This window comes from Chiloscyllium plagiosum, unplaced genomic scaffold (assembly GCF_037043375.1).
Source record: "Chiloscyllium plagiosum isolate Xiang-an unplaced genomic scaffold, Cpla_swu_hap1 HiC_scaffold_10, whole genome shotgun sequence".
NCBI lineage: Eukaryota > Metazoa > Chordata > Chondrichthyes > Orectolobiformes > Hemiscylliidae > Chiloscyllium > Chiloscyllium plagiosum.
In genome coordinates, this window is record NW_028270148.1 from 102171085 (window position 1) to 102198320 (window position 27236).

General features: G+C 41.7%; 1 protein-coding gene across 1 annotated transcript in view; it reads left to right on the forward strand.

Moving 5' to 3' along the window:
* cfap61 (cilia and flagella associated protein 61) overlaps positions 1 to 27236 on the forward strand; it is a 240219-nt gene that overhangs the window by 33746 nt on the left and 179237 nt on the right. Inside the window, exons 7-10 of the mRNA XM_087990980.1 lie at positions 8811 to 8943; positions 11772 to 11913; positions 15091 to 15140; positions 20902 to 21074. Coding sequence (XP_087847106.1) covers positions 8811 to 8943; positions 11772 to 11913; positions 15091 to 15140; positions 20902 to 21074 — 498 coding nt within the window. The remainder of the gene's footprint in view (positions 1 to 8810; positions 8944 to 11771; positions 11914 to 15090; positions 15141 to 20901; positions 21075 to 27236) is intronic.

Genomic DNA, 27236 nt, shown 5'->3' on the forward strand with positions numbered 1-27236 from the left:
AGAATATCCTTTCTCAAGTAAGGAGACTGAAACTGTACTCCAGGTGAGGCCTCGCCAGCAACCTATACAGCTGTAGTATCATCTCCCTATTTTTAAACTCCATCCACCTAGCAATGCAAGACAATAATCCATTTGCCTTCTTAATTACCTGCTGCACCTGCAAACCAACGTTTTGTGACTCATGCACAAGGACACCCAGGTCCCTCTGCACAACAGCATACTGTAATCTGTCATCGTCTAAATAATAGTCAATTTTGCTATTATTCCTACCAGAATGCATGACCTCACATTTACCAAAATTGTAATTCATCTGTCAGACCCTTGCCCATTCACTTAACCTATCTGCATCTCTTTGCAGACTTTCAGTGTCTTCTGCACACTTTGCTATACCACTCATTTTAGTGTCATTTGCAAACTTTGAAACACTGCACTTGGTCCCCAACTGTCAATCATCTATGTAAATTGTAAACAATTGTGGTCCCAGCACTAATCCCTGAGGCACACCACTAGCCAACCAGAAAACCTTGCATTTATCCCCACTCTTTGCTTTCTGTTAGTTAATACATTTTCTGTCCGTGCTTTATCTTATCTTATGCAGCAACCTTTTGTGTGGTGCCTTCTGGACCTCCAACCACACCATATCTACCAGTTCTCCATTGTCCACTGTGCTCCTAATGTCCTCAAAGAATTCCACTGCATTAATTAACCATTCCAGTAAATTAGCTAAACAAATTCATGCAGGAATGAGCTTCCTAAACACCCTGCCAGTGTATTGGAGAGGCGCCAAGATGGCTGTAATGGGCCGGCAAGTGCCTGATGTCAATGTTTGTGGAAAGAACGGAGTGTACAGCTGGTGCGCATGCATCATGTCCTGAGATGGTATTTCCACTGTCTGGCATGAAAGTTGTTTGGAGCAAGTGATGAACAGAAGCCGCCAGGTATGAGCTGTGGTTTACATATTGAGTTTTCCCAATATCGTTCTTGCTTAGTGATCTTGGTAAGATGGGAGTCTGACTGTTAGTGAGGTGAGTTGTGCTGTTAATAAAACATTTAAGAATCAATGATGACCATCAGTTAGCAACTCACCACTGCCTAGAAAAATCTCACCATGCCATTTATGAAAAGCATAAAAGGTATTGCAAATTTCTTCCGATGTCAAGAGAGGCCTCACTGCACTTGTCACCCTATTCACCACACATCTTGCTGGAGCTCATATTGCTCAGACTCCCTATAAGATTGGTCCCAAGAGTGGCTTGGTAGCACCACTACTGACTAAGCTGGTTGAGCCCTAAAGGACTTAGCTGTTATACTGGGTCTGCGGTAGATGGTGAGGAAACCAACAAGAGGAAAAAACCATACTTGACTACATTCTCATTCAGCTACCCGCTGTAGATGCATCTGTCTGGATGTGAGGAATGTCACTAAAGATCATGTCTGTCTATTATGCACAAAGGAACTTTTACAATACAGAACTTATTCAAAAGTAATCTCCTATTGGGACCAAAATGGTAGTCCTGGAAGACTTCAATATCCATGTTAGGTGCCCCTCAGTGTTGGAGCCAAAAAGCACCTGCTGAAATAAAGACTTGTATTTACAATTGATCTTAGGACCAGTCAAAGTGTTTTACAGCCAATGCTATAGCATAGGAACTGCAACCACCAATTAGCAAAGTCTCAAAAACATTTATGTGATAATGGCCACATAATCTGTTTATCACTGAAATGTTTTGAGGGATAAACTTGGTTAAGTCACTTAGTAGGAGTCCTCTGTTGGTTGAAATAATCTCTTAGGACTTTTTATATCTATCAGAACGAGGAGACAAGCTTGGTTTAATTTATGATCTGAAAGGCATCATCTCCAATTCTGTCAATACTGCACTGGATATTAGTCTAGGTTATGTTCTCGACTCTTGTGTATGGGGCTTGAGTCCAGAGCTTTCTGACTCAGATACAAAAATCATTGTGCTGTAGCTAATATCAAGATTTGCCTTGAGTAAAAGCAAAGTATTGTGGATGCTAGAAAGCTGAAAAAAATTTACCTCTGGGGGCAGGAAATGATTGCCCTAACCTGGGTGAAGGAAGCATCAACAACCCTCAATTTTTCATGGTTTCTGAACATCTGCTGTGAATGGAGACAGGGCTGAAAGAGTCTGGAGTTCTGAAGAATGGTCACGAGACCCAAAATGTTAACTCTGATTTCTGTCCATAGATGCTGCCAGACCAACTGAATTTTCCCAGCAATTTCTGTTTTTGTTTCTGAAAGGGTCTGAATCTGATTTAAAAATATCATAGCATCTATTACTGTGGTTACTGTTTTATTGCACTTCCCGCTGATGGAAAAAGGTTTAGGAGAGTCAAAGGCCTTCAAACTGAGGTGAGAGAGCTCCTCATTTCATGGATGTGGACTTGGAGATCCTCCTTGAGGCAGTGAGGAGAGAAGGAAGGACCTGTAACCAAAAGATGTCGGGAAAAGGTTAGTCTCCCGAATCAAGACCTTTGGATGGAATTGCTGGGCCTGTGAGCAGATAGCATGGTTAACAGAAATGACCCAGTGTAGAAGGAAGTTCATTGATCTTATTCACTCTGGAAAGGTGAGTTACATGCTAAACTTTCAGGCCAGGTTTCTGTGTGTTCACCTTCCAGCAGTTGCTCCATCTGAAGAGCAAGAGGACACATGCTTCTTGACCATGAGAGTAATGTGCGCCCAAGGCACTGACCGGGAATGAATCGGAACCATTGCACTGTTGAGTACCTGCCATCACTGACTCATACAACTTATAATGAATAGGAGTATTTGGCCATGGAAGCCAGCACTTCCTTGTTGGCACTCATTCTTTTGTCCTTGGAGGAGCAACATAATACTAGAGAGTAGTTTCAAACTGGAGGAGACCCTTCATACCTGCACTTCATCACCACAGTGGAAACGTGAGCCAGGGACATCGTCTAGGCTTGTTGTGGTGATTAGATAGTACAGTTCATTCATGACAGGGGTGCATTGTACTTCACCATTTTCTAATGGATGTCAAAGCACAGCTGCATCGGGAAGCCTCAGCACTGTAGAGTCTTCTCCTCTCCAAATGTGCTTCTCAGAATTTCCTCAAACTGGTGTCCATCGAAGTCATGTGTGCCACTATGGCTCAGAACTTTAAATACATCAGCTACCCTCATGTCCTCATCTGGATGTTATTGCTGTGAAATCACAGACATGATCTGCATGGAAACCTGATGTGAAAGGACCATCCTATGTTGCTCATTGGCCTTGGTGGAAGAAGTTTTTACATTTCAAATATGCTGAGCCACATGTCATGGCATTCTGACCTCTACCTCCGGGCATGATGCATCCATTGTTCCTCTCTCAGCTATGGAGGGTGAGCAGCTGTGGCTCTCTTGTATCTTCACTACATCATGAGGGAACCTATGGTTGGCAGCTCCAGAATACGGATCAGCTCCATATTTGCTAGATGCTGATGCTGGGCCTTGCCTTGTGGATGCATTCAATTTGTGTAATAGCCCTGTGTGCAATGGATAGAAGGATAGCCATAACTACTATGAGCCCTGGATTCATAGAGTCATACAACATGGAAACAGACACTTTGGTCTAACTCATCTGTGCCAACCAGATATCCCAATCTGACCTAGTCCCATTTGCCAGCATTTGGCCCAGATCCCTCCAAACCCTTCCTATTCAAATTCCCATCCAGATGCCTTTTAAATGCTGTAAATTGTATCCGCCCCCACCACTTCCTTGTGCAGCTTGTTCCAGACACGCACCAGCCTCTGCATGAAGAAGTTACCCCTCAGGTCCTGTTGAAATCTTTCCCATCTCACCTTAAACCTCAGTTTTAAACTCTCACCCTAGGAAAAATAACTTAACTGTTCACCCTATCCATGCCCCTTATGATTTTATAAATTTCTGTAAAGTCACCCCTCAGCCTCTGACCCACCAGGGAGAAGAGCCCCAGCCTATTCAACATCTCTCTATAGCTCAAACCCTCCAGTCCTGGCACAATCCTTGTAAATTTCTTCCGGACTCTCTTTCGAGTTTAACACATTTTCCCATGGAAGGGTGACCAGAATTGTAGGCAGTATTCGAAAAGTAGCCTCATCAGTGTTCTGTAAAGCTGCAAGATGACTATCCAACTCCTATATGCGATTTCTGACCAACAAATGCATGCATGCCAAATGCCTTCTTCACCATCCTGTCTACGTCCAACTCCACTTTCAAGGAATAATGCACTTGCACCCTAGCTCTCTTTGTTCGCCAACACTCTCCCATGCTGTACCATTAATTGATTAAGTCCTGCCCTGGTTTGCCTTACCAAAATGCAACACCTCACATTTATCAAAATTAGACTACATCTGCCACTCTTCAGCCCATTGGCCCATCTGATCAAGGTCTCATTGTACTCTGAAATAATCTTCTTCACTGTCCACTATGTCAACTATTTTGGTGTCATCTGTCAAGATTAGAATGGTGCTGGAAATGCATAGCAGGTCAGGCAGCATCCAAGGAACAGGAAGATCGACGTTTCGGGCTAGGGCGCTTCATGGCTTCTGCCCGAAACGTCGATTTTCCTGCTCCTCGGACGCTGCCTGACCTGCTGTGCTTTTCCAGCACCACTCTAATCTTGACTCTAATCTCCAGCATCTGCAGTTCTCACTTCGTCTTGTTGGTGTCATCTGTCTACTAGCCATGTCTCCTATAATCACATCCAAATCATTTATATAAATGATGAAAAACAATGGACCCAGCGTCAATCCTTGTGGCACATCCCTGATCATGGGCCTCCAGTCCGAATTGCAACCCTCTAGCACCACTCTTTGTCTCCTACTTTCAAGCCAAATTTGTATCCAGTTGGCTAGCTCCCCCAGATCCCACATGATATAAACTTACTAGCCAGTCTAGTATGCAGAATCTTGTCAAACGCTTTACTGAAATCCATATAGACAATGTCTACCGCTTTACCTATATCAATCTTCTTTGTCACCTCTTCCAAAACCTCAGTCAAGTTAGAGCGACCTGCCCTGTGACGTAGTTCTGGTGTCCCCTACCCCAGGAAAAACACCTTGGCTATTCACTCGATCCATGCATCTCATTATTTTATATACTTGTGTAAGGTTCCCCCTCAGATTCCAAGGCTTCAGGGAAAAAAGCCCCAGCCTATTCAGCTTCTCCCTATAACTCAAACTCTCTCACGCACAAAGCCACGTTGACTATCTCTAATCAGTCCTCCATTGTCGATGGTAACAATGAGCCTTGTGGGCAATATCAGAAACAAAGCAGATGGTCTGTAATGTGATAATTCAGCTGCACTGTTCAAATGTTGAGACATGGTGGCCTTAACATGGAGGTCTTTGGAATTCCTCTCCATGGATGTTGTGCATGTTGCCTTGATTTAGATGCCTGCGGTTCAAGCCTTTTGATACACCTACAGATTTCATGTGTGACAGAAATAACAAGGACCTCTTCTGCCCCCCCCCCCCCCGGCCCAACCTCACCCCCAACCTCTTCAGTAACAAAGAAAGGCATCATTGCATATAGGATAATGATATGGACATTTTATGGGCCCAGTGAGCAGCTCCTGAACTTTGTGCAGGCTATGGGACCTTGGAAAGTGACTGTTGCTTACGCAACCAGGGTGGATCCTTCCACACCGTAAAACATTCCCTGTGCCTTATAGCCATTAGTAGGATTGACTTGCAATGCTGAATGATGTGGCCAAGAATGCTTGAGGCCAAGATTTTTAGTTGACACAGTAGGTCAAAGCATGAAGGCCACATACAGCATTTTGTGCTAATAGATGTCCTTCATCTGCTCTATGTGGGTAAATGTTCAGTCCCCTTTGAAGGGTCTCACATTGTCAAGATGTAAAGCCCCTTGTCTCAGAGAAAAACATTCACTCTGCCCACTCTGGGTGAGGTAGGAGCCATTTTCATTTCCATTACACACTTGTAATTTGAATGACTATAAAAGGCATCACAGGTCGATCTTCCTGGAGTGAGTGACCGAATTAACCTTTCAATTTAGGTGACTCCCCAAGCTTACATGTTCCTTTTGTTTTTGCTGTTTTGATGAGCGAGGTGCAATGTTGCCACCAAGTAAGATGCCCTGGGTCACCCTCACAGAACTATGTCATCCATGAGTTTGACCTGAAGCAGTATATGGCTATCCTATCCCAACAAGGCTGATGACTCCATTATACACTTATTCTAAGCATAGATTCAATGCAACTTATTCTTCCACCAGCCAGACTGTGGGGCAATCCAAAGGCATCGTCAAGATGAAGTTCTAATGTTTGGGTTGGTCTGGGTAGACTTTGCAGTACATTTGATCAGAGTGTACTGCATAACCTTGCATGCTCTGCACGACAGCAGCAGACAAAGAGAGGATATGATGGTGCTAAAGAACTAGCAGGCAGCAGTAGTCTTCTGAGGAGGATGAGGATATTGAGCAGGAGAAACAACACCTTTGCCATGATATAGCAGTGCAGCATCAAGTGCAACAAGGCAGAGAAGACACCCCTTAATTGACAGTTGATATGAGTTGGGTGTTTGTAAATTTGTTGCTGCTCAAAGGACCAAAAACCGTGTTATAATCCCAAAAATAAATACAGCTTTTTTTTGTTCTTTCTTTTGTTGCTGAGGAAAACTTTATGTTAACAATTGTTTGAAGGCTTCACACCAACTGATGCTCCCATATTAAACAATCACAAGATCTTACGGGATATTGAGCACTAGGGAAAGAATAGCACTTCGTCAGACAATGTTACAACAGGAAGTTTCACTAAACAATGGTAGTTTCTGTAGCTTCTGTCTTGTACCTGCAGCTAAAATGACAGTTGCTCAGACAGATGATGATTTAAACTGCTAATATATTTCCAAATATGATATCTTTGTGCAGTTAAGTGTTGACCATGCCACTTGTGCACTTTCTTTTTTCGTGCTCTCCCACTATATAATTGCAGTTGCAACACCTGCAGGTGGGGTGGACGGAGCCCCACTACAATGGAGCTTGTTGGCCTTAACAATTTGGGTGGACAACCCTGGAACATTTGTAGCTATAGAGCCCAGAGTGAATCTCAGCTGGATGTAGGTTCACCCTCCTTGGTTTGAACTTCCACACGGTTGTGGTTTGTGTGGAGGATGGTGATGGAAGGGCTTAACACCTCTGAAGTATCCTGGAACTCCATCTCAACATCTACCCACACCAGTGGTTCAACAAGGCAGCTCACCACCATCTTCTCAAGGGAATCCAGGGTGGACAATAAGAAGCCCATTTCCCTCAATGAATAATGAAAAGGTCAGATGTCTGTGCTATATGAAGAACAGTTTGTGGCCAGTTTTCTCGAAAAAAGATGTCTTAGTGGCAAGTCTCCTTTGTTAAGATCAGGGGAACTCCTCCACAGAAAGGCCTGTGGTTGGAGCTGGAGCCAGGCAGGAAGGAAGGATGGACACACGCACACACACACACACACAACACACACACACACACACCTAAAATCCAGCCCAATGTAGTCATAGCATGGAATACAATTCATTCTTACTAGCCTCTTTTCCTGTGCGAACATTATGTAGCATGCCTCTTTCTTGTATCTGTCAAAATGTACAGATTATTTATCCAAGTTTTGTATGGAAACTTCATGTGCACATGTTTGAATGTAACGTTTAACGAAAACATCCTATTTAGATTCTGAGATTTCAATTAATTCGTCCAGATATTGTGAAGGCCAAAGAATCATTTCTGTTGCGTAGACTGTAATTGCATATCATGTGGAATCCATGACACAATTGAGAATTGACTGGGAAATGGAATTTTTCAATGTGTGAGTCCCCTGCATCTGGAACCCTCCAAATTCTGAGGGTTCTAACTGACTTAAGCTGAATAACTACTCAGAAAAGATAATAGGATAAAAAAACCCAGGGTTTCTAGCCGAAATTCAAATGTCTGAGCTATTGTATGAGAAAATCACTGATGCAAACCTCTTCAGCCACGCTGTGATGCAATTTATAAAGAAACCACAAAAGACACTGAACTTTCACAATGGTTTTTTCAATATTCAATAAGCTATATTTCATAATTTATGTGCAACTATTTAGGTCTGTAATTTCTTTAACTGTCCCAAGAATATTCAAGTAGAACTTCCACCTGTCTTGACCCCATGAAATTTCCTTAGTCAGGCCTTATTTTTTTGTTCGTGATGGGAATCACATGAGGGCCCAGCAAAGCCCCTGAGGAAAGTTCTGGCAATGTTACAGACAAGAGGACATGATAATTTTAAAAGAGTGGAAAACCAAAAAAATGAAGAGACCTAGTTTTCCTAGAGGCATGTTCAAAAATGGATCAGATATACTACGTAACAGGAGATAAAAGTATTGTTAAAGGACCTTTTACTGTTTCCTGCAGTGCCTTGCGGATTACGGCTACCTTTCTCTTGTCAGCCTCTAAATGTAATGGAATCTGCGAAGAATATCATCTGCATTGTAATTTACAAGTGGCAGGAAGGGTAGCACCAGCGAACAATTGTTTTATTGAGCTGGAGATAAAAATGTAGGTCTTCATAGGCATGGAAGTAGCCCCCACTTGACTATTTTCCCTCTTGATCTTCTATTATCCTATCTAATTTGGAGCAGTATAGTATTAGAAAATTAGCACTTTGAAAATTGTAAAGAATCACAACACATACCTAATTTATGGTTTAGTTTAGAATTGTATATTGACATTTAAACATTGTGATGCAAACTCCAAGAAACATTTATAATGGTAATTGAAACACTTCTGAACTGAAGTCCTTGAATTCTTGACTCCCCAGGATAGAGGATCATGATGATGTCACCCCTATCTTCAACAAGCAGACTGATACACTGAGATACACTTATGGTGAATACTTCCTGGCAGAACTAATAGAAGCTCAAGATGAAACGACCCGAGCTGCGGTCTCTGAGGTCTGTGTTTAGCTTTGTTTTTTATCATGCTAATAAACTTATTCTTAGATTTGTTTAAAGAGCACCATGCACATGTTACATGGCAACATACACTATATAGCAAATACAGTACACTGTTAAGACATGCAGAGAAAAATAGCAAATAGTATAGATAAATACTAGTAAGAAAGCTAGTAAAGGATGTTAAAACAACTAAAGAAACAGGTATTGTACCAAATAAAGGACATTATATATTAATTGCCCCTATACCATACAGAGCGAGTTTTAAAGTCTCTACTATATAAAGTGAGTTTTTAAAGCCTAGGACTATAGCATGGGAATTTCTGGAATTTATACTAGAATATATGACAATTTGAAAAATTTGGCTTGCCCTAAGTCGGAAATCAGTTGAGACTGCCAAATGTAGCTTGGCTGTGATCTCTAAAGATGTAATAACCTTACAGATTTCTGGCTTGAGATATACCAAATTGTAAAGCATGTTAAGTAATATGTACTTCCTTGAGGTTTTGAGTGTGACTTTTTAGACAAGGCTTGTTCTAAGTGCTTCAGGAGAAGTGCTATTGAATCAAACAAACCAAAACACCCCAATGGGTGAGCTAAATGTGGAGTTTAAAATTCATGATTCTACAGGTGACATATCAGAGTCCCTCTGTTAAATGTGAAAGATCAGTCAGATTTCCCACCTTTTGTTTACTGTGCCATATCCCCTGCTTTAAATTCTGAGTCTATGAATGTCAGTGAAAACCAGTTCAAGCATGTCTGTGATACCTGTTTGATACCAAAATTCGCCATTTAAACTGGCACATGAAGGATGACAATATATAAGTGCTTTGGATGAATCTGGCACCTGTAATCAAATTGCATGGTCCTGATCTAGAAATGTGGGAGTGGGAAGATGTAAATTCATGACCCTTCCATTGTGATATTGTGATGATGCTGTAGCTTTAATAAGGCTATTTTGACCTTGGGTTTTTTTTAAGAGAGGTCGTAAAGGCAAAGATGCCAAAATATCCTGGATGAGCCCCCAATCTGTTATGGACCAGGCCAGACCCCCTCAAAATGTTTCAACAAGGTAGCCTAGACCCTAACTTTTTCTTATTTTAAGGGCAGATGTGAAATGAATGTTCAAGGTGTGATGCAGCTGGTCAAACCACTCAGCTTTAAGCAAAACAGAATTCATTTAAAAGCTACAGATGAAACACAAACAAAAGAAAACAGAATTTGGAATAACAACTATTTGAAACCTGAACTGACCCAATACTGCAACTTAATTAAGGAGCAGTTCCAATTCCATAAACACACCCCTTGGCAAAGGTAAATTCAAACACAGGTTCCTACAGGCAGAAGAGATTTCAGAGAGAGAATCCAGTCAGGAATCATCTGCTGAAGCAGCAGCTTCTGTTCCTGCTACCAGCAGTTTCTCTGCTACAATTAAACCAAACTATTAAAAACCTGAACTGTGACAACTGGCCACTCCCCTGCCATTGTTAAACTAGACACTTTTTTTGAGACATTTCATCACCTCTGCCTTTACAAGGCAAAAAAAAAAACCCAAGGACAAAATAACCTTGTTAAAGTGACAGCATTGTCACAATATATTTAAAACTTAAATTCTGTACTTTAATTTGAGCCTTTTCCTTTCCTTGCCATCTCACTCCCATTACTACTGTTAACTGTCAGAGTTTACTTTTAGTGAAAAGCAAATTCTGTTTCTTGTTATGCATATGTTTTGCATTAGGCCAGTGCTGCCTTGTATGTGTTACATGTCAATACAAAAGACTTGTGTTGGGTAAGTGCTCACTAAGCCAGAAATTAAAAATATTACCTCTGTATCATATGCTATGTACCAAACAGCAGGCGTATAAATATTGAAATAAGAAGCCTACATTCATGGCTGCTTCACGAAGTGCCCAAATTAATTTAGCAATAGCATGCAAAATAGAACACAACAAATGCTGGAGATCAAAGTGGGTCAGCTTCCGTGGAAAGAGAGCAAGCTAACGTTTTGAGTCTCGATGACTCTGATGGAGGGTCATCTAGACTCGAAACGGTAACTTGCTTTCTCTTCGTGGATGCCTCTTGACCTGCTGTGATCTCCAACATTTGTTGTTTTCAGTACAGATTCCAGCATCTGTAGTAATTTGTTCCTGCATGCAAAATAGAATGTGGCTCTTTCCACTTCTAAACTTGTCATGGTTGTACCCATTTTGTACCTGTAAATGAACAAAATATTGTTGAATTTCTACCTCAATAATTTTTCCAATAATTCATAAATTGGCAAATAGTCACAATAAAGAAGTAAATTTGTGATGGTCACATGATAGTGAACATACAAGTTTTATTGTTAAGGGCTGAATTAAGGGTGAGATTGCAGTTTGTCTGCCATTTTGGCCCCAAACCTCAGTGGAGGTGCCCTCAACTTTTAAGGCTGGGGTCTATCAGCATCAGAGGATCCATGCCACAAATAGGGGACTGTGTTCACTGCTGTGACGGTTTTCAAAACCATTCCAGCAAATGTGTTTTCCTTCCACCTAGATTTATCTCCCTATCCATATACCTGCTATATAATTATGTGCAGTTGTTCTCCCAGTCATCCACCTGCATTTGTCACACCCATCTTACCAATTGGCACGCCAATGCTCCAAATTGCAGCTATCTCGTAAAAGATTGTAATACTGCCCTTGCTGTCAACAAGTGCATGCTCAGGTGCCCCTATGGGCCTGACATTGGTGTTCTGATACCAACAATAAGCTTCTGGCCAAAGTTTCTTTGTTCAGAAGCTTAAAACAACCTATGCTTATACAATGTTAATTTTATATGTTATGCAGGTAAATAACTGTGCAGTGGGGTTCATAAGTGTGTGCAGTGAAGTGAATATCAAACTCCTGAATGAATGTTTTGATTTACGTCCATTTCATGGTTTTTGTAAAACTCAAGAGGAGTCGTCTCCAAAAATAACAAGGAGTTCAGGTACAAGTACCCATTTTATACTTGTAAATGAGTGGAATATTGTTGCATTTCTATATCAATAAACTTTCCTATAATGCATAAATTGGCAAATAACTATTCACATTCCTGACTTGGAAATATATTGCGGTTCCTTCAGGGTTACATTTGGCCCCATGAGCTTGCTCCGCCATTCAATAAGGACTGATCCGACTTTCCACATGTCCACTTTCCTGTCCTTATCCCCTGAACTCTTGATTCCCCTGTTGATCAAGAATCTATCTATCTCAGCTTCAAATATACACAATAACTCTGCACCCACAGCTGTCAGTAGCAAGGAGTTCTAAAGATACATTATCTCCTGAGAAAAGAAATTCCTCCTCATTTCAGTCTTAAATTCAGAAGTCACATGATACCATGTTATAGTCCAACAAGTTTATTTGAAATCACAAGCTTTCGGAGCGCTGCTCTTTCATCAGGTGAAGATTTCACCTGACGAAGGAGCAGTGCTCCAAAAGCTTGTGATTTCAAATAAACCTGTTAGAGTATAATCTGGTGTCATGTGATTCTGACTTTGTTCACCCCAGTCCAACTCCGGCACCTCCACATAAGTCTCAAATTGGCAACCCTTTATTCTGAGATGATGCTGTCTGGTCCTAGACTCTCATATTTTAGGAATGTCATCTCAGCATTTGCCCTGTCAAGTCCCTTAAGAATCCTGTATGTTTCAATGAGATCACCTTTCATTCTTCTAAATTCCAATGAACAGAGTCCCAATCTGTTTAACCTTTACTCATAAAACAATCCTTCTATTTATCCCAGTGACCGTTTTCTGAATCACCTCCAATGAAATGATATATTAAATAAGGAGACCAAAACTGCTCACAGTACACCAGATGTGGTCTCACCAACACCTTGTACAATTGGAGTAAGACCTCCCTGCTTTGTAGCTACTTGTCTTAGGATCCTAGAATGCAAGCCATTAGGACCAGTGAACTTATCTGACTTTAGCCCCATTAGGTTGTCAACTTCTTTGGTGACTGTGATGGTACTCAATTCCTCCCTGTATTCTTTAATATTAATGGAATGTTCGAACTATCTTCCATTGTAAAGGTTGACGCAAAATATCATTTTAACTCCTCTGCCATTTCCTTGTTCCCCAAAACCATCTCTCCAGATTCATGTTCTGAGGGGCCAATATTCACTTTGATCTACAGCTTCCTTTTCATAGATCTAACTAACCTCTTATTGTCAGTTTTTATATTCCTTGTTAGTTTGCCTTTGTGGTTTATTTTCTCTTTCTTTATTATCTTTTTAGTTCGCTTTTGCTGGATTCTGAATTTATCCCAGTTTTCGGGGCTTTCGGGGCTATCGGTAGATTATCCTTTGTCAGAATTCAATTAATTCAGGATGTTAGTGGTTTTAAGCAAGACAGGAAAAGAGGTTGAGGAAAAATAAAAGAGAAGGATAGGATAGAAAAGCGAGAGTGAATACAAGAGAATGATAGTGCAATGCAAAAAATAGTTGGTAATAGGATAAGAAGTAAAAGGTATATTCAAATGTATGTGAAAAGCAGAGTGGATAGGCAGGACATCGGAAAGTTCCTAGCCCTATCGGGTACCTCAATACTACGTGCTAGGTCACCAGAAGTTGGCAGTCATTAAGAGGCTGGCAGCCTTCGGTTCCTAAATATGGCCTAGGGAGGCCCTGGTGAGGATCTTACAGTGTAAAGGTAAATTTATTTTCCCTTCTTGTTGTGGGGTCAGAGTCACATGGGGGGGTGAAGTCAGGCATGTTGGAAGCAAGGGCAAGGTGGGGGCTAAAGAAGGTCACTCTTTTGACTTCCATCTTTGCCTTCAATTATCATCAGATAAACACAGCACGCAGTTCACTATTGTTTCCCAGGTGGAAACTAACTACCTTTCTCTTCCACTGTGGAGGCAGGTGATCAGGAAGGTGGTGAGATGAGGTCCTAAGTGACTACTAACTGACTAGTTAAGAACTTTAATTGCTGGCAAGTTGGGAAAGTTGCCCATGGACCTTCTCACCCAGCATTTAATTACAGATGAAATGAGAAGGAGCTAGTTTCTCTCCAGAACAAACTTGCGCAATTGTTTCTCCTTTTCACTACCTGTCTCTTCTCGAGGGAGGTGAAAGTTCACTTAGGGTTTGAAATTGTTGAACTTAATGCTGACTCCAGATAATCATGGGGAAGTGGCACTGAGCAAACTGTTGGAGCTGGAGGCTGAGAGGTCCCTGGATCCTGATGAATTCCATCCTTGGGCCATAGTGTGTGTTCTTAAGAGGAGGTGTTGATTAATGTGCATCAGACTTCTCATGCTGTAGGACTGTTTGCTAAACAGTAACTGTACTGTCCTTGTCAGGTTGACCTGCGGAAATAGAGTATTCAAAACCATTTCAGCTCACAGAAAAGAACAGCAGTATCCCTCCTAATTTCAGATGAGACAAAACACTAATGCTTACAACTTCAGACAGTTAAAAATCACACAACACCAGGTTATAATCCAACAGATTTATTTGGAAGCACTAGCTTTCGGAATGCTGCTCCTTCATCAGGCAACACCTGATGAAGGAGTGGTACTCTGAAAGCTAGTGCTTCCAAATAAACCTGTTGGACTATAACCTGATGTTGTGTGATTTTTAACTTTGTCCATCCCAGTCCAAAACCGGCACCTCCAAGTCATAACTTCAGACAAAGCACTGTTTTAGTACTTGTCAGTCCCGTGTGCAGACGTTTTAAATCTCAGTCCTTCTGTGTTCTAAAATAACAGCTTGCAATTTTACAGCAACTGTTGTGTAATGTCCCAAGATGTTTCACAGGCATGTAAACTGACAAAAGGTGACAGTGATCCCAAGAACTAAACTAGGAAAAAAAAATGAAGGGCTGATCAAAAAGCTAGTTTTTAATGAGTGTCTTAACAAAGAGAGGGAGTAGATCAAATGTCTGATGGCCAGTTAAGCCTTGGTCAATATTGCAGAAAACTGAGGAAACTTTACTTGCAGGCAGCCTCGCTTACCTTCTGCATTTATAATGTACACGGAGTTAAGGCCAAAAGGGGGTAAAAGCTAAAATGATGATTACATTTAAAGGATGCTGTTTAGTTCTAATCAAACCAACATATGTGTTACTGTTCTGATTCATGGAGCTTAATTGAGGAATTATTGTTTTTCCATTAACAGAAAAGGAAATCAGTTCACCTGCAGTTTCTGAAAATAAAGCAGATGGAAAGGTATGTCACTTGTCACCAAAAAGAAGTGCAGTCAAAAATCCTTCAACTTTGAACTTGGCCTTGGAAAAGGAATTTGCATAATGTTTGTGTTTTAGTTAAGTTCCTAGTTTCTTAAAATTATTTTGGCTGAAATTTACTTACTTATCTATTCTTTGAATAGTTTGCACACTTTATCCATGTGCTCTTCTGTGCAAATGTCATGCTAGAATTGGTTCTCCTTAAGTAAGCCAACATTTTGGACTGCTGTGTTGTGTTATGTATCGCCTATAAATTCTATAACAGCACCTCAAATTTTTTATATCGTCTTTATCTGATGTGTACATTAGCTCAAACATTTTCAGAATGCCAATGAAAAGCTTAACACTTATTTCACACTGCTACATTAATATTCTTCAGCCATACTCTTTGCCAGGAGAAATAGAAGATAGAATTTCCAGATACTCCCATTTATTTGACACAATATTAACCAAGAATTTACATAAACTTTGCAGAAACGTTTACAGTATTTCTCTGTGGTTTCTGCTACTTCTGTTATAGAGCAAGATCTAGGAAAATCTTTTAAACATTTTAACTGCAGGTGGCAGATCTTATTGCTTCAGCATTTGAAAAGTTGATTATTAGGTCCAAGAAGACTAAAATGTAAGATAATAATAAGTTAAAAATTGTGACAGACTTTCACTTTATTTGCTTCTCTCCAATCTACTTGTTAAATCTCTGTTTGTGATTCATGTAACTAGACCTTCATTACTTTTAAGTATGAAGTCATGCAGTGTTGAAATAGTAAGTCATTTTTCACTACCTTTAACTCCTGCCATATCCTGGAACTAAGATGAGTGAGTCATCTTCCTTTGTGTCGGATTACACCTTTTCCCACCCTACCTCTTGCAAAAATGCCATCCCGTATTCCCAATTCCTCCGCCTCCACCGTATCTGCTCCCAGGAGGACCAGTTCCACCACAGAACACACCAGATGGCCTCCTCCTTTAGAGACCGCAATTTCCTTTCCCACGTGGTTAAAGATGCCCTCCAACGCATCTCGTCCACGTCACGCACCTCCGCCCTCAGACCCCACCCCTCCAACCGTAACAAGGACAGAACGCCCCTGGTACTCATCTTCCACCTTACCAACCTTCGCATAAACCAAATCATCCGACGACATTTCCGCCACCTCCAAAAAGACCCCACAGCCCACCCCTTTCTGCCTTCGGTAAAGACCGTTCCCTCCATGACTACCTGGTCAGGTCCACGCTCTCCTACAACTCATCCTCCCATCCTGGCACCTTCCCCTGCCACCGCAGGAATTGTAAAACCTGCACCCACACCTCCTCCCTCACCTCCATCCAAGGCCCTAAAGGAGCCTTCTACATCCATCAAAGTTTTACCTGCACATCTACCAATATCATTTATTGTATCCGTTGCTCCCAATGTGGTCTCCTCTACATTGGGGAGACTGGACGCCTCCTAGCAGAGCGCTTTAGGGAACATGTCTGGGACACCCGCACCAATCAACCACACCGCCCTGTGGCCCAACATTTCAACTCCCCCTCCCACTCTGCCGAGGACATGGAGATCCTGGGCCTCCTTCACCGCCGCTCCCTCACAACCAGATGCCTGGAAGAAGAACGCCTCATCTTCTGCCTTGGAACACTTCAATCCCAGGGCATCAATGTGGACTTCAACAGTTTCCTCATTTCCCCTTCCCCCACCTCACCCTAGTTCCAAACTTCCAGCTCAGCACTGTCCCCATGACTTGTCCTATCTGCCTACCTTCTTTTCCACCTATCCACTCCACCCTCCCCCCTGACCTATCACCTTCATCCCCTCCCCCACTCACCTATTGTCCCCAAGTCACATGAGTACCTGCTGTGTACATGGTGGGTGGCGTGTGACATGGTGTTGTGGTTGATGTTGTCCTAAAGGCTGGGCAGTTTGCTGTGAATAATGGTCTGTTTAAGTTTTGGTGGTTGTTTAAAGGCAAGAAGTGTAGGTGTAGGGAAGGTCTTGGCAAGGTACTCATCCTCATTGATAATGTGTTGTAGGCTGCAGAGGATGTGGTGTAGTGGCCTATCTGATGAAGGAGCAGCACTCTGAAAGTTTGTACTTCCAAATAAACCTGTTCAACTATAACCTGGTGTTGTGTAATTTTTCACTTTATCCATCCCAGTCTAACACTGGAACCTCCACTGGTACGCTGTTGTTATAATTGTGAAAGCTTTTGTTTTTTTAGATTAGATTACTTACAGTGTAGAAACAGGCCCTTTGGCCCAACAAGTCCATACCGACCCTCCGAAGAGCAACCCACCCAGACCCATTCCCCTATATTTACCCCTTCACCTAACACTACGGGCAATTTAGCATGGCCAATTCACCAGACCTGCACATCTTTGTGACTGTGGGCAGAAACCAGAGCACCCTGAGGAAACCCGCACAGACATGGGGAGAATGTGCAAACTCCACACAGACAGTTGCCTGAGGTGGGAATTGAACCCGGGTCTCTGGCATTATGAGGCAACAGTGCTAGCCACTGTGCCACCGTGCCATCCTAAGTTTTGGATGATCAAAAAATTCATTCAGTTTTTTGGTGTTGCTGTGTTACCAGTTCTGAAATGTTCTATTCAAATTCCTTTAACTAGTTTCAAATCTGTGATAACACTATGTGCTAGATGCAGAGAAGGGAAATGTAAAATCAACAGTAGAGGTTTGGATTGATGTTTAAGGATCAGAGTTAGTATCTACGTAGCATGGTATAAAGTAACAGAACAACTGGTTGAAATATGCAAAATGTATTTGTGAATGCAAGTTGATACAGAAGTAAGAATGTCAGTTGTATTATCCTTTAGGTATGTTGGTCCCATCCTACACAAGGATTGTGGCCTTCTGATCACACCATTGGTTGATCTCCTAATACACAAAATGTGCTTAGTTCTTTGGATGCGAGGAAGGTGAAATATGCATTCAACAATCAAATCAGACAATATCAGTATTTCCCCTAAGGTGATGAACATCATTTTTGTTAATACAGTAGACCTATAATAGGTATTTCATCGGCTCCAGGAACATCACTGCTCATCAACTCTATCCATCCTAGATATGTGAGAGACCACACAAGCAGTGCCATGATTGAGTGACACCTCCATCAGGTCAGGCCAAGGAAGTTGTATGTTCACCATGGAGGTTAATCACTGAACATACTCCCAAGAGGCTGTCGATGTCCTTTTAACAAAAACACAAAAGAAAAACATGATAAAAACCAAAAGAACTTCAGCTGCTGTAAAATCAGAGACAAAAACAGAAATTGCTGGAAAAGCTCAACAGTCTGGTAGCATCTGAGGAGAGAAAGAGTTAATGTTTCAGGTCCAGTGACCCTCAGAACTGATAATGTGCATACACATATCTCAGGAGAATAACATGCATATTCCAGTGCCCGCAAATATAGCCTTTTTTTCACATTGACTTTCACATGCTTCCCATTTCTTGTGGTTGTAAAACTCAGGTCAGAAAATGTGTTCGCAATAATATTCCCTATGGCTTGCTAGTCACTTAGTGTTCATCTGAAATCATGATTTCGTCTGTTTTGAATTCAATGTTCAAAATTGCTTCATGTTCATAAAAAATGACAGATCTTTGCATAACTGAAAATCTTAAATACAATTGTTACACTTCAGACCCAAGTTCTCAAATAACAATATATTATGAACATTTATAATAGTCCATATATATTACTGCAAAGTCATTTGTTGTCAAATGTAGCCACGTTCAGGTTTTCCAAGACCTGTCTCCCTCAGCTTACTAATGCCTTGGCTTCCTCAACATCATCATGGTTCCCTAAGCGTCTCCATTAGACTCCTTTTCTCCCTCATCTTAGGAGATAGGTGGCTGTTCTATCTTCCTGTCTACATTCTCACAGTATCATTGAGCTTGGTTGTGCAGGGCACAGCAAACAATCCTTTTCAGACCTCTGAGCAGTCCAGGCAATGGAAGCATATCTTCAGTAGACCAATTGTCTATTCAATGATGGCCCAGACAATACTCATTTTTTGTGTGCTTGCTATCGAGGTAACTGCAGCCTTCTTGCCTGTGGTCACAAATGAACTGAACATTGGAGAGAAATCCTTCCACATCAGGAATTTGCCTGCATTATACCACAGAGCGCGGAGCACCACCTGTTCAGCAGATTGCCCCTTGTAGAGGATGGAATTCAGCAATGTCTGCAAATCCAATGGCTCAGCTGCCTTGGCTGTCTGGGTGCCTGAAGAACTGGACAAACAGATTTGCTTTCCTGCAAAGGGTGTGGTTGAACTCACAAATGCATCTCTGGCTTGCCAGTAGGTCAAACCCACATATGTCCTCGGCTGAGGCTGATGTTTGAAAGGAACCATGACTAGGAAATTAAATGCTGCTGTGATTTTCACGGCCCCAGGACCTCCGAAGCTATGTGACTGTGGATCTGTCTGCAAAAGTGGCAGATACAGGCAACTGTTTCCGTAGTCTCGAAGATGGCTCTGGCGGTGCCTTTCACTCAACTTGTGGGCGGCACGGTGGCACAGTGGTTAGCACTGCTGCCTCACAGCGCCAGAGACCTGGGTTCAATTCCTGACTCAGGCGACTGACTGTGTGGAGTTTGCACATTCTCCCCGTGTCTGCGTGGGTTTCCTCCGGGTGCTCCGGTTTCCTCCCACAGTCACAAAGATGTGCGGGTCAGGTGAATTGGCCATGCTAAATTGCCCATAGTGTTAGGTTAAAGGGGTAAATGTAGGGGTATGGGTGGGTTGCGCTTCGGCAGGTCAGTGTGGACTTGTTGGGCCGAAGGGCCTGTTTCCACACTGTAAGTAATCTAATCTAAAAATAACTTCACATAGGTGCAACACCTTTCTGTGCACCATCTCTCAGTAGACCCTGGTTCCCCTCTCCATGTTTATTTATCTTTCCACAGCTGCATCCCCCAAGCCTCGTGCCCCTGCTTCTGTTGGCCTGGTTCTCTTCCTCCTTCATCTTAGCAGATAGAGTGGGGCATCACCTCTTACACCAGAAGCATTTGCACAACTAAAAAAGTTGGTCACAATGGGGCCAAGTAATATAAGGTTGTATTCACTGGAACTTGAAGGTAAAAGGCAGCCCCACCAGATGCACTCATATGAAGGACAGGTTTGCAAACATCTATTCTAATTTTTGACTAACAAGATTGCACCCATGAATGTAATTCCAGTGGGCTGGGGTGTTATTCATGATATTCTAATGAATGCAAAAGAGTCTCTTGACCGTGAAGATCTGGTAAGCTGATCTGGGGTTCTGAAAACTTAATACTGTTGAGAAACTGAATTTTTGTCTCTCACCCAATTAAGTTCCCTGTCTGCCTTTCTAATTGTTTTAGATGGGTCTGGAAGACTCTGTCAATAAGATTTATGGTTGATTCAAAAATCACGAATGTGCAATTAAAAGATATTTCTGAATAAGAAATAATTATTGCTAATTTTCTGAACCTATTTCAATTCTATAACAGTTTTCCTTTCTGAATCAGTTAAAATGACACTATTGTAGATATCTTATTCATAGTGAACATACCTTCACTGTACATTTTAGTAGAACAATCTTAGATTCCTGTAGTTTCAGCATATCTTCACATTTTCAGTGTGTATTGTTACAAGCCTTATACTGACAAAGAATAATGTTTATGTATGCTGATATAATTAGTATGTGACTGAGTGTGCAAGGGCAAATGTAACTAAATGTAATTTCTTACCCTTGCCTCATCTTGCTGCAGGGAGAAGTGTCAGACAGTGTTGAAAATGCCAAATTGCCAGATGGTGATGTTGAAGACCAAACAACCAAAGAAGCAGAGAACAGCAAAGAAATTGCTTCCAGTTCAAATGACAGCCAGTCTTCAAATGCCTTTTGCATTCAGTTGTTCTGCATTGAAGAAAAATATGAAACAAGGCAAGTTAATTATTTATTTTTGTCAGTTAGTGAAGATTATGTTTGGCTATAGCAGTAAAATATGGTGTAGAAGTTCCAAAAGGTAAAATGGCATGGTTGCAGACCGCTTCAAAACGGTGTAGAGGACAAGGAGATAGGTGTCCAGAACCTGGGAGCACAGGATGAGAGAGGGGATGTAAAGCTGGAATGGATGCCAATATATGGTGCCATGATGTCTTGATAAGCTTTTTTTTTGAATGAGGTTGAAGAGTTTGGAGGACAGGAACCCAGTAGTAACAAAGATGACATTGAAGAAATCGTCCAGAAATAATGATAACATGGATAAGGACCTTAGCCAGCAAATAACACCAAACTTATTGAGAAATATTTTCTGCTGATTAGTTCATGTGTCCAGCCAACATTAGAAACACCACTGAAGCCCAAAATTTTCCTTTTTTATTAATAACTAAGCTATTGATGGTCACAACCACCCTGCTCTTGATGGGTGCAGCAGTGTTTGGTTTGACTAAGACATAGGGCTAGAGCTCAGGGTAATGTTGAGAGATGAAGTCACAATTCAAAGAGGTGTGTAGTAATATTTGGAAGCTCAATGGGTTCAATAGGTACTGCCAGAGAGAAAGGAGTATAGAGGGTGCCCTTGATTACGCAGACTAAACCTGTGACTAACTATGTCAAACATTGTCTTCTATGCTGGTCCAACTTGTTAATGCACATTGGAAATGAAAAAAGATTTGGGACCACATCCAGAGTAAATAAATTACATTAAGTACTTTTAAATGTGTGAATTAAGAGAGATTAAGTAACTTAACATGATTAACATGAAATTAGTTGATTTCATCTGGCTTTGCAAATAGAGACCAAGGGCAATATTTTCCTATTTTCGGGTCAAGTGTGATTCATGGTGGTCAGTCCACCCTGGCTTGCTGCGACTTCTCATGGAATTTTCCGCTCTTCACTTCATTAAGTATATGACTGGGCTCTTGGGAACTTCTCTCAGGAATTGTGCAATGGAGAGATGGAAGCAGTAGCCATGCCAGGAACTTATGATCGTGCTGTTGGTGACATCTAAAGCCCAGCTGCACACCATTTGAGATGCTGCAAGCCAGGAATGATCCCCAACATAATTCTTTTCTCAGCTGTTTGCATGGAGACAATGCCAACAGACCAAGCCAGCCCTGGATAAAATTTGCAGCACAGGTCTGTAATTTGTCCGGATGAAAATGGCTGCCCAGAAGTGCAGGAAGAGGGTCAATGCTACCTCACGCTGCCACCTCAATGTTACTTCACTCTGCCACCTCACGCTCATAGGCTCACTTACTCTACCTCTCAAGGCTCAATGACTACAACTCTTGTTGTTACATGTATCATGTCTGCTCAATTGCTCTCTCCTTCCTCATCATCCCAAACTACTAATCCTTCCTGTCCTTTCTACTTGATTACTGGGACACCTCACCACTGTTCTGCTCATGCATCACCACTAACTACTTTTCCATCCCTTTCTACAACAGTCAATCCCTTCCCTTGTGTCATTACAGGAAACATTAGCTAAGTCTAGTACTCAGTTCAATGACAAGGTAATGGGATAACCATTCTTAGATAAAGTGGAGGAGAAGATCCAGATGTGGTAGATTGGGATGTGTTGTGGGGAAAAAAAAGAGGGGAAAGGAGGAAAAGAATGAGAAGCACATGGACAGGAAACATCAGCAGGGGGAAAATCGGAGAATAACAAAGAGTTCCATATTATTGGTCTAGGATTCTCTGCAATATTAGGGGTGAAAGATGGGAAAGGGGAAAAAGAAGAAAGTAGGGAGATGGAAGGTAAGAAGGCATAGAGAGTAGAATAAGTATAGAAGAGAATCATTGGGGTAGATGTAATTGGCTGTGTCCAACTTTCTGTGAGTGAGAGGGGTAAGTGGTTTGAAACTTACTCTATTTTTCTATCCAATTGGGGTTGCAATAACTGAATTTAATTTGGGAATGAGTGTATTTGGAAAGGCAAGGACTGATTAGGGATAGTCAACATGGCTTTGTGTGTGGAAGATCATGTCTGACAAACTTGATTGAGTTTTTTGAGGAAGTAACAAAGAGGATTGATGAGGGCAGAGCATAGATGTGATCCAAATGGACTTCAGTAAGGCATTCGACAAGGTTCCCCATGGGAGACTGATTAGCAAGGGGAGATCTTACGGAATATAGGGAGAACTACAGATCTGGCTCAAAGGTAGAAGACAGAGGGTGGTGGTGAGGGTTGTTTTTCAGACTGGAGGCCTGTGACCAGTGGAGTGCCACAAGGATCGGTGCTGGGTCCACTTTTTTTTGTCATTTACGTAAATGATTTGGATGTGAGCATAAGAGGTACAGTTAGTAAGTTTGCAGATGACACCAAAATTGGAGGTGTAGTGGACAGCGAAGAGGGTTACCTCAGATTACAACAGAATCTTGACCAGATGGCTGAGAAGTGGCAGATGGAGTTTAATTCAGATAAGTGTGAGGTGCTGCATTTTGGGAAAGCAAATCTTAGCAGGACTTATACATTTAATGGTATGGTCCTAGGGAGTGTTGCTGAACAAAGAGAATTTGGAGTGCAGGTTCATAGCTCCTTGAAAGTGGAGTCGTAGATCGAAAGGATAGTGAAGAAAGTGTTTGGTATGCTTTCCTTTATTGGTCAGAGTATTGAATACAGGAGTTGAGAGGTCATGTTGTGACTGTATAGGACATTGGTTAGGCCACTGTTGGAATATTGCATGCAATTCTGGTCTCCTTCCTATCAGAAAGATGTTGTGAAACCTGAAAGGGTTCAGAAAAGATTTACAAGGATGTTGCCAGGGTTGGAGGATTTGAGCTATAGGGAGAGGCTGAACAGGCTGGGGCTGTTTTCCCTGGAGTGTCGGAGGCTAAGGGGTGACCTTATAGAGGTTTACAAAATTATGAGGGGCATGGATCGGCTAAATAGGCAAAGTCTTTTCCCTGGGGTCAGGGAGTCCAGAACTAGAGGGCATAGGTTTAGGGTGAGAGGGAAAAGATATAAAAGAGACCTGCGGGGCAACTTTTCACACAGAGGATGGTACATGTATGGAATGAACTGCCAGAGGAAGTGGTGGAGGCTGGTACAATTGCAACATTTAAGAGGCATTTGGATGGGTATATGAATAGGACGGGTTTGGAGGGATTTGGGTGCTGGCAGGTGGGACTAGATTGGGTTGGGATATCTGGTCGACATGGATGGGTTGGACCGAAGGGTCTGTTTCCATGCTGTACATCTCTATTACTCTATGACTCTAGTCATGGCTATTTGTATTCATGCTTGGTAGTGCCTTGATTTCTGCTCAATGAAATGTGGCTGGTTCCCTGATTTGTGGGTCACTGTGAAGCGTATCACCATTTCAAGGTTGTGCTATATATTCTGTTCAGTGTTGATATGGCTGAGTGTGGAATTGGCCAGTTTTGGTAAGCAAGGGGAGATTCCTTGGTTTAGGACAGCTTGAGATGAGTAATCAGTAAGAGCACTAGCAATATACAGGTTTGTAGCATTCCTTGTGGCATTGGAACAAAAGACTGACCAACATTTACAAAGACTATTGGATGACCAGTTGACCACTAAGTGCACACTCAGATTATTAGTGGTAATATAAGGGCAAAATCCTCTGCAGTAAGGGCACTTGGGCAGAGAAGATAAATGACAGACAGGAGGCCGTATTCTGAGGATAGGATTGTAATAGATCTTGGTAACATCACAATGGCTGGATACCATTGCAACTCTTGAGACACTGTTACCCTACCCGCCAGGGCTGGGCAATAGATTCAGTTCACAACAGATGAGTCCTCACAGGTATAGAAAGTAGAGGAAATATTCAATAGGTTTGACAGCATATGTGGAGAGAGAAGAAGTATTAATGTTTTGAGTTAAATATGACTCTTCAACAGATTCTTTCCTTCATGTGTGTATTCATTATCCTGTCAACTGCCATGGCTGTTTAATCCACTGACACTGCAGGATGTTGCAACTCTTCAATCTAGCTTCTGTAAAGTCTGTGGATGAATGTGTGGGACAAGCATTATCCCTTGAAAATATGGCTACTTATTCCTCAGTGAAGCCACCTGCTAATATTGCTTCTGAAGATGTGATTCTGGCACCTGGAACAGTTGGTGTCCTGCAATTAACACCTCATTTGATCATGGTGAGCTGCTGTGTTCTCCATAACATGACTCTCCAAAGAGGTGTAGACTTTAAGGGAGTTGAGTGTCTAGAAAGAGACAGCTCAGTTGAGTGGAGGGCCAGTACATGGGGAGGAGGGAATCAAGTGGAAAGAAAGGATACAGAACACTGAGGTTTTACAGCTGTACAGGGAAGTGACTGGACATTGTGAGAATTATCCTCAGTGCAGAAATCTGTGGGTCAATTCCAAAGGCTAGTTTTTATTGGGATCGCCTCCATTAATTCCCTCCGTTGCACAAATGCTTGCTCTACTAGAGAAGCTAAGGGGTCCCAAGAATGATGATAGCGAACATGAAGTTGGCACCCTTACCTTTTTCAGTAAAATCCTTAGCCTTTGATTAGCCATTAGGTGGCTAGAGCTTGATGGCTCTCCATGAGATTGGACATTCTAGGATATTCTTGTGCTTATTGCCCTGAGCCTTTGTGATACACAAATTTAATGGACTCTTCTACTCTGACCATGACTATACAGTGTCTCAGAGAACACAGATGTGGTCATACATCTTACTGCTGTTCTTTTGGAACTCATACATGTGCAGAATAAAGTTGAAATTCAATATTTGCTGTCAATTATTCTATGCTACTTCACATGGTGCACCCAGATTACAAATGATGGAAATCAATTGTATTGACAAGAACATCCACTTGTACATTAGTTTCACTTTAAAACCCTTGAAAAACTACTTACAATTAAGTGAGGTTATGATTAGGTTTTAAACAATGTACTAACTTCATTTTACTTCTAAAAACCCTCACTGGTCCTAAAAAGCTATTTATGCTTTTACACAATGTCAGATTTCTCAACTAATGAGAAATTCCACATTTCAAAAATATTTTAAAATGATTAAGCTATCAAATCATTTATTCACTTTACTATCTGAAATTTTCCATTACAAGGATAATGAGTACTTTTACCTTATTGGTTTGTTGTGTGGGGATATTTGAACACATTTTGCTACTTACCTGCTTGCTGAGATCACTGCTGTGTACTCAAAGATATCCAATTAGTTTAGTGCCAGATTTACCTCTTGCTATGATGAGTCTCCACCCCTGTCAAAATCTGAACAAATTTCATTTGAAATAATTCAAAGGCCTATGATCTGTTTCAGAAGTTCATTCTTTGTTCAGAAAAATAAGTAACTTAGCTCTGTCTTTACATATTGTTAAGACCAGGAGTGACAAACTACTTAGTTAAGGCTAACATTCTACAAAACAGTCAAAGTCAGAGATGTACAGCATGGAAACAGACCCTTTATTCCAACTCGTCCATGTCAACCAAATATCCTAAACTAATCTAGTCCCAGTTGCTAGTATTTTGCCCAAATCCCTCTGTACCCTTCCCATTCATATACCTATTCAGGTGCCTTTTAAATGGTGTAATTGTACCAGCCTCCACCACTTCCTCTGGCAGCTCATTCCATACACGTACCACCCTCTGTGAAAAAGCTGCCCCTTACCTCTCTTTTATATCTTTCCCTTCTCACCCTAAACCTATGCCCACTAGTTCTGGACTCACCCACCCAAGGGAAAGACCTTGTCTATTTACCCTATCCATGCCCCTCAAGACTTTATAAACCTCATGAGGTCACCTTTCAGCCTCCGAGGCATCAGAGAGAACATCCCCAGCCTATTCAGCCTCTCCCTTTGGCTCAAATGCTCTAACCCTGGCAACATGCTTTTAAATCTTTTCTGAACCCTTTCAAGTTTCACAACATCCCTCTGAGAGGAGGAAGGCCAGAATTGCACACAGTAGAGTCTCTTATCATAGAATATAGAATAGTACAGCACAGGAACATTACCTGTTCAAACTAATTCCACTTGCCTGCACACAGTCCATATCCCTTTACTCCCTGCCTGTTCATGTGTCTAAATGCCTCGTGATATTGGTGTAGTATCTGTATTTATCACCTCTGGCAGAGCACTCCAGGTACCGAGTGAAAAAGATC